This window comes from Nannospalax galili, unplaced genomic scaffold, assembly GCF_000622305.1.
Source record: "Nannospalax galili isolate Female #2095 unplaced genomic scaffold, S.galili_v1.0 scaffold617, whole genome shotgun sequence".
In the NCBI taxonomy this organism is placed as follows: domain Eukaryota; kingdom Metazoa; phylum Chordata; class Mammalia; order Rodentia; family Spalacidae; genus Nannospalax; species Nannospalax galili.
This window is the reverse complement of record NW_008341872.1, coordinates 1,873,727-1,881,993: the sequence shown is the minus strand read 5'-3', so window position 1 is coordinate 1,881,993 and position 8,267 is coordinate 1,873,727. Positions and strand designations below refer to the sequence as shown.

The 8,267-nt window shown below is 42.2% G+C and overlaps 1 protein-coding gene across 2 annotated transcripts in view; it reads left to right on the top strand.

Annotated features, from left to right (window-relative positions):
- Positions 1 to 8,267, top strand: part of Veph1 (ventricular zone expressed PH domain containing 1) — a 243,699-nt gene that overhangs the window by 21,623 nt on the left and 213,809 nt on the right. For both annotated transcript variants that reach the window (XM_008837452.1, XM_008837453.2), the window contains exon 2: positions 2,171 to 2,386. In XM_008837452.1, the coding sequence (XP_008835674.1) occupies positions 2,171 to 2,386 (216 nt within the window). The remainder of the gene's footprint in view (positions 1 to 2,170; positions 2,387 to 8,267) is intronic.

Genomic DNA, 8,267 nt, shown 5'->3' with positions numbered 1-8,267 from the left:
TAATAATAATAATAATAATAATGTTAAGATAAGAACTCCCAGCTAGGCAGAAAAGCCCTATCATCTCCTTTGTCTATTGTACACTGTGGACAAAAGTTTCCAGATGGAAGCTAAACCTTTAACTGAACCAGCTGCAATGTTGATTAACTGATTAGAACTTTAATGGCTGTGGAGAGATTGGAATGCTGCAGGTCCAGAGCCAAATTCCTATTTATCTTGAGCTATCTTTAGCCCCCTAAAATAGCCATACCTTGCCCACCTCTGTGTCTGCCCTAACAGCCTGTGACTAAGAGGCAAAATGTTTTAGAGTGTATTAACTAAACAAAACCCTACTTTCCACCAACCAAAGGCACCAACCACAAGTGTCACCAGATAGCATCTAAGCCCTATAGCTGAGATCCCCTCCCCCTTTTCTGTAACCACATACCTAGTGTTTCCTCTAATATATTTGAAAAATGCTTTAATTTATGGCTTTCTTTGTTCTGTTACTAAAAGCATCATCAAACAGTTGCCACATGGAACACAGAACTTGGGGCAACCTAAATCTGTGTTCCTGGGTCATGGTTACTCACTCATATTAGACTCCAGAATAAACTCTGTTATCCCCTTTGAAATGAGGGTTATGTTTATACATCAACCAGCATGAAGGTATAGGATCTGAACATGTTACATTTCCTGTTGTTGGGGGTTTTTTTTGTTTTTTTTTTTTTTTTTTAATCTTTTTGAGACAGGGTCCCCCTGTAGCCCCAGCTGTCCTGGAACTCACTATGTAGACCAGGCTGACCTTGAACTCACAGAGATCCGCCTGCCTCTGCCTCCCGAGTGCTGGGATTAAAGGCGTGTGCCACCACGCCCGGCTACATTTCCTGTTTTTACAATATTTTATTTATTTTTTTAAGTATGAGTATATTGCTTGCATGTATGTAAGTGAACTCATGTCATGCAGTACCCATGGAGGTCAGAAGAGGACATTGAATCCCCTGGAACTGGAGTTATAGATGGTTGTTAGCCACCATGTGAGTGCTGAGAACTGGACCCAGGTCCTCTGCAAGAGCAGCCAGTGCTCTTAACCACTGAACCATCTCTCCAGCCCCTACATTTTCTATTTTGTGAGGCAGCTCACAGTCAGGCTGATTTTCCAACTCAAAGCAATGAGCATTTTTGTTCTGTTTGTGTGTTTGTGTGTGTGTGTGTGTGTGTGTTTCACATTTAGAAATTTTAGATCAGATTTTCTTTCAGTAAAGGTGGTGAAATATTTGAGAGATGATTAAGATGGAGGGGTAGGGGTAAAGGAAATTTGGTAGGGGAAAGCTAACCTGGGCTTAGTGCTTATTTGAGTTGAAAAGAGAGAAATGAAATGTTGTGTTCTGTTGGATTCTGAAAGAGAGAGAAAGCCAATGAGGGGAATTTGGGAAGTCATTTGAAATGTTTCATAAATGTTACTAAAATGTCAGAGTAATTTTTGTCCTGAAATGGACAGAAACTGAAATTGGCTAAAGATTCAACCTGTTTGCAAGAAGTGAAAGATCCAGCTCCTCAGTGACAGCATGTCCTAGTTTGTTTCTTCATTGCTTTGACAAAATACTCTGATCAGTACCAACTTGGAGAGGAAAGGGTTTATTTATCTTACATCTCCCGGGTCACAGTTCATCAGGGAGCCCAAGGTAGGAACTCAGGGCAGGAACCTGGAGGCAGGAGCTGGAGCACAGGCCATGGAGGAATACTGCTTACTTACTGGCTTGCTCCTCTGGCCCCTGCCCAGCCTGCTTTCTTATGCAAGACAGCCCCACCTGCCCAGAGGTGGCACCACCCACAGTGGGCTGGGCCCTCCCACATCACTCAACAATCAAGAAGGTGCCCCAATGGACATGGCCACAGGGCAGTCCAATGAAGGCAATTACCCAGTTGAGGCTCCCTCAACCCAGGTGTGTCAAGTTGACACTAAAGCTATCCAGCACACAGCATGAACCTACTACATTTGAACTTGTCTGCATTCTGCCTTTTCCACAAGATTTCCATCTCCAAGAACGAAGGCCAACTGTAATGGGCTTTACAACCTCATCCCTCAGTATAACACATCATCTTCTAAATGACTCAGTATTTCCTCCTTTGAAGGATAACTGTCTAGAGTATTATTTAACATGGAGGTTTGTTTATTTTTTTCAAATAGGATTATCAAACCAATAACAATGACCAGGCAGTGGTGGAAATTTGTATCACAAGGATCACAACAGCCATCAGAGAGACAGAATCCATTGAAAAGCACGCCAGAGCCCTGGTGGGACTCTGGGATTCCTGCTTAGAACACAACCTGAGATCCTCAGGGAAAGACGAAGATACTCCACATGCAAAAATCGCATCTGATATCATGAGTTGCATCTTACAGGTATGTCACTGAGTAACAGGAAGCAATTTGATGCTGAATTGGCAGCTTATGTGAGCACACGATGTCTGAACTGAGAGTCAATTTTTTGTGCTCCTTCAATGCTGTAAAAAGACACCACAAACCATTGGTAGCTTAACTAATAAACTGAGAAAGGCTTACCAAGTCCTTGCCATATGCAAAACATACTGGAAAAAATTTAAAGCAATGCCATAGCAAGCCTCTAGTCTATTTGGAGACATCAGAAGTATATACGTAAAAAGCTAATAATAAAATATTTTTTAAGACCCAATGAGAAATACGGGAAAATTTGTGAGAAGAGACTTCTTTCATTCAAGGAGACCAAAAAAAGAAGTGGAAACTGACCCCGAGGAGCAGTGAGCTAGGATTACATGGAAGAAAACTAAATCTCGTTTTTTGTTTCTTTTTTGTGGGGTATGGGGGAGTATGGATGTGTGTGCCTACAGAGGCCAGAGGCAGATATCAAGTGGCCTGCTCTATCATTTCTACCTTATTCTCTTGAGACAGGACCTCTCACAGAACCTGGAGCTCACTGTTTTGGTTAAACCAACTTGCCAGAGAGCACCCAGGACCTGCCTGCTCCACCAGCCATCCTGCCCAGTGCTGCCTGTCTTTTTTGCATGGATGCTGGAGGTTAAAGCCCAGATCTTCATGCTTGCTCTGCAAGGGTTCTTTCCTGCTAGCCGAGATCTCCCCACCCTGACTAAATCATTTTAAGTTGTATTTCTGTCTGTGAAGTTTGCACGACGATATATACCTATTTGTTCTTACACTGATGAGAAATTGAAAAAATATTTTCTTATTTAAGTCCTCTGTCTTACCCTCTGTAAACTAGGAGTCGCTATGCCTACTGTGTAGAATCGTGAGAGTTAAAAGTAACATGACGTGTGAAGTGCTTACCATAGTACACTTGAAGAACAGTGAGTACTCAGTAAAGGTAGTACTCTATAGTTAGCATATACACTCACAGACTCGAGCGGCGGCCAAGAGAAACAAGCTTTCATCTAAGACATCAAATGGTCAAAATCCTATACTCGAGACTGGTGATGGTAGACGCACATGAGGACAGTCCTTTATTAAAAAGCAATGTCTATATGTGGCGCAGACAAGGTGCGGAACACCTGATTCAAACTACAGGTTACTTGGAGCTAGGAGCTTCTCTGGTCAGGTTTCTAAATGAATCTAGTCATTGCCTATTTTCTGGAAAAACCCTGAAAGGAAAGATTCCCCTACAAGGCATTCTGCATTCTAAAATAAATACAAACTAGGAGAGGTCCAATGAAGACGAAAGTGTGGTTCAGGAATATTAAAATGATTGACACAGTTGATATACTAGAATGAACTTTTAGAGATATGACAGGCTAAACATGATGGAATTTGAGGGTCAATGTCTGGTTTTACTCTCATCATATGAGTTAGCACAGCCACCCTTTTGCAGTCACAGTACGTAGGTGAACCTATGCCATGTGTTAATAAGCTATATGCTGTCTTTTCTCCCATCTCTTGTAACACTGTCAGTGAACCCATGAAGAAGGAAATAATCAAAGATGGCTATCCAGAGGTGAGAGGGAGACTAGAAACAATCCACAAATCAAGAAGTATGTATTTTTCCACGTTATAGAAGGACCTAATGTCCAGGGTCCTTCACGGCGTGCTCGAGACCTATGTCTCCTTCTGCAGTCAATCCTGTGAGAAGGCCTCGAATGCAAAGGCCCTCGATGGTTCAGAGCATTTCCTTCAGAACTCTTCCAGGGGAGACTGCTTGTGTCAGTTTAGAAGCTTATTCAGCAAGCAATCCCAGCTCTACCATTTATTTACCTATAGTGTGATCTTGGACAAATTAACGCTTTTGTTTCTTAATTGTCTCATCTGTGGGGGAAGGTTATAGGAGTGATTGCCTTATGAGTTTGTTGTGAGGAGTAAATGAATAGATAATAATTAAAGAAAAAGTATTCAGGACAGAGGAAATACCACATGGCTACTAACTGTGGTTGACACTATCATCCACAAGAGATTGTAAGATAGTACTCAACATTTTTTTTTAGAAAATTTGCTTGTGTGTGTTGCGTGTGTGGTACGCACATGGAGGCTGACATTAGGTATCTTCCTCAATTGCTCTTCACTTTTACTAAAGCAGGATCTCTTGCTGAAATTGGAGTCACCCAGCTTGCCTTGGGGATCCCATCTCTACTTCCAACTCCTGGGATTATAAGGAGATCACCACACTTACCCAGCTTTTATGTGAGTTTGGGGATCCAACCTCTGATCCTCACAGTTTCATTGGAAACATTTTATCCAATGAACCATCTCCCAACCCAGCAATCGACTCTTTAAAACAAGCTTTAATTCAATTATTTGTTATAGCTATTGTTTATTGCTTGTGCCTACCCTATCCAAGTTATAAGCCCCCAACCCCCATTGAGGTACTCCCAGCATCTACAATAGCACTTGGCACATAACTGGTATTGAGATAATACAGAATGAAGGGGTACATGGGCTCAGCAGCAGTGACTGTTCTCTGGCTTCCTGGTAGCTTTGCTTCTTTCCAGGGTGGGCTTCTGGACTGCTCCTTGGACAGGCTGATGTCTTGGGAAAGGATGGGAAACAATCTACTACCTCAGGTTCTGAGACCTGTTCCTTTACACGTGTCAGAAAACTCACTGGGAAAACAGATGAATATGCCAATTAGATTTATTTATTTATATTTACATATAGTTATGCTGGTGAGAATCAAGCATTTTTTCATATAAATTCAAAATTAGTCTGTCTTCTTCATGAAGCTGGATGAATATCCAAGGAGTCCTATTTTAATACATGAAGTTGGATGTTTCTTGAACTTGATTTTCTGCGGCCCTTCAGTTGAATCCAATACCTCAGAGCTGAAGAACTTTCCAGTTACTATGTCCTCAGAGAAATATCTCTTCTACTTAGTTTTATTCTTCTCAAATTTAAAATACTGGGAAATGTTCCCAAAGCGTATTTTCAGAAAGAAAATATCCACCAAGACCTCAAACTTGTGCTAATCTACTTATCTGTAGAACAAGGCCCTCTTGTTTCACCTCTCCAGCAAAATGTACTAGTTCCCAGGAGCAAATCTGTATTTCTACACTGTACTGCATTCAATTGAATGTGTTCATGTCTGTGCAGAGAGCCAAGGTTGTCATGGGCCTGTGGCATCATCAGCTGCTGTTAAAGTGCTTTATTTGTGGAACTATAACCACAGAACTTTCTCTGCCTCCATCCCATTAGCATTCCTGTCACCCAAGTAATTCTAAAGATAAGACTTGCTGCGCCTGAGATCTGCTGCATTAACTGCCTTTAATGTGAGCTGAGCTACTGAGAGGAGATTCTTTGTTATCTGTTAGGTCCCTGGGACCCTCTGCCCCTTACTCACATCCTGTTGTCATCAGCAGTTCCATGGTTTTTGATATGCTGAAGACTGTCTAGACACTGTTTGGAGATAGAGAGCCTTTGGTGGCAATTCCTTGCTGTTTATACGAACCTTTGCTCTTTGTTTAGTATTTCACTCTTGGTTTCATTTGAGAGATCTCCAAATAATATGTGTGGGAGGAAGACAGAAAAGTTGAGTGTGTTGAAGTTTGTTTTATCTTTAAATAATGGCAGTATATGTTTGAGAGGAGGATTTTATATTTTTATATTGGAATCACAATTCTGAGACTTTAATACCTGGTCACTAGTTTTCTCCAGACTATCTAAAATTATTCTAAAAAAATGTGATCTGATTGGTTAGGACAGCCTGTTCTTTCATTGTGCTGACAAATGCTAACTCACCCTATGCTGGATAGCTTTAGTTGTCAACTTGACACACCTGGGTAGAGGGAGCCTCTATTGGGGAATTTCCTCCATTGGACTGGCCTGTGGCCATGTCTGTGGGGTATTTTCTTGATTGTTGAGTGATGTGGGCAGGCTCCGCCCACTGTGGGTGGTGCCACCCATGTACAGGTAGGCCTGTATTGTATAAGAAAGCAGGTTGAGCATGGGCCGGGGGACCAAGTCAGTAACCAGTGTTCTACCGTGGCCTGTGCTTTAGCTCCTGCCTCCAGGTTCCTGCCCTCAGTTCCTACCTTGGGCTCCCTCAGTGATGAACTGTGACCCAGGATTTGTGAGACAAATAAACCCTTTCTTCCCCAAGTTGGTATTGGTCAGAGTGTTTTGTCACAACAATTGAAGGCAAACTAGGATATAACCCAAGGTTTAAAGACAGGAAATAGTGATTTTCATTGATCCGTCATTATATTTACCTGTGCCCACAGTTAACAGGGAGTGCTTCCTATTGCCACCACCTTTGGTTTTCCAAGTCACAAGAAAATGTGCTTGAAGATCTATTGATCTATATCTGTAATGGAAGACACGTACTATTCTACCAGCAGATTGCTTTTGGCAAAAGACTCAGAGTGGATAAGGTAAATTTAAGCATGGAGTCCCCAGAACCATGGCTTTGACTAGTTATTATAGGGACAAGAATGTGCTGTGTAAAAGTTGAACTGTCAAAAGGCTCCATGTATTGGAGAGATTGGCTGACTATAAGGGCAGCTAAAGACAAGACAGGTTTGTAGAGCATCTAGTGCTGACTGAAGTGATGGGACTGTGGTCTCTAAGCAGGAGGGAGAGTCGAGGAATGTGAAAAATTCAGTGGACCTTTCTGAACACCAAAGTCTGAAGTATATGTTAACAAAGGAAGGTGTTCAACATTCTGAAGTGTATGTTAACAAAAGGAAGGTGTTCAACATGGGATCATTATTTTGGCACACTTACTCAGTGTTACTTGGAGCAAGTTTGTGGATTTTTTATTTATTATTTTTATTTTATGTGTATGCATGTATTGCCTGTATGTAGGTAAGTGCACTCAGGTTGTGCAATGCTCACAGAGGACAGGAGAGGCTGTCAGATCCCCTGGAACTGGAGTTAGCTGCCATGTGGGCGCTGAGATTCAAACCCAGGTCTTCTGCAAGAACAGCCAGTGTTCTTAACCATTGAGCATCTCTCCAGCCCCTTATGATCAGGTTTTACCATGGCCTTGATGAAATATCCCTCAGTATCCCTCTGTGCTGATCTGATTTCATGCCAATAAGCACTCTGATTTTAGCCCGGCTTCTTGGTACCTTAATGAGTAAAAGGGATACTCTTGTCTGACCAAAGAAAGTCCCCCACTGTAGATGAATCCATTGACTTCACTATTATCTACCAGCCTTTTGGAAATTCTTTTGTGTGAATGAGCCTCATTTGATCCAAGAAATACCATGTGATCTGGCTAAGCACAAGCCAAGACTTCCTATGTTTGAATGCCAGGTCTGGGAGAAGAAACAACTTGTCTCCTAGGGAGGCTTCATAGCCTGTTGCATCAGCAATGGCCTGTCCAATCAGGCCCAAACAAAGTTACTGGGAAGAGGGACAGTGCAGACCAAGGCATTCAGAGAAGCCACCAGAGAAGTTTCCATGTAGGCTATGTCCTGACACTTGATGACTCCAAGTCTGGAAAATAGATGGAGTACAAAAAAGAATTAATGTTTATCATGTATAAAGTAAACCCCCTTCTCCCAAGGCCAGAAAGACTGTAAGAGCCAGAGGCAGTGGATGACTATAATGAAACATTGTTTTCTAGACACAGCAGGGCAGTGGCACATATGAACTCAGAGCAGTTGTGACAAGACCTGTGCAAGTTCAACCCAGATAAGAGAGGTGGACATGAAGTCCCACCCCTAAATAAGAAGCTATTAGCAACTGATAGCTGATGGGAGAAGGGGAGTTGGTTTTCTTTAAGGGTATGTTCCCTGATACGTCAACTACACTCCAGTGGATGGCCTCATATCCCAAAGTTGGGTGGGTAGGAAAGGAGGCTTTA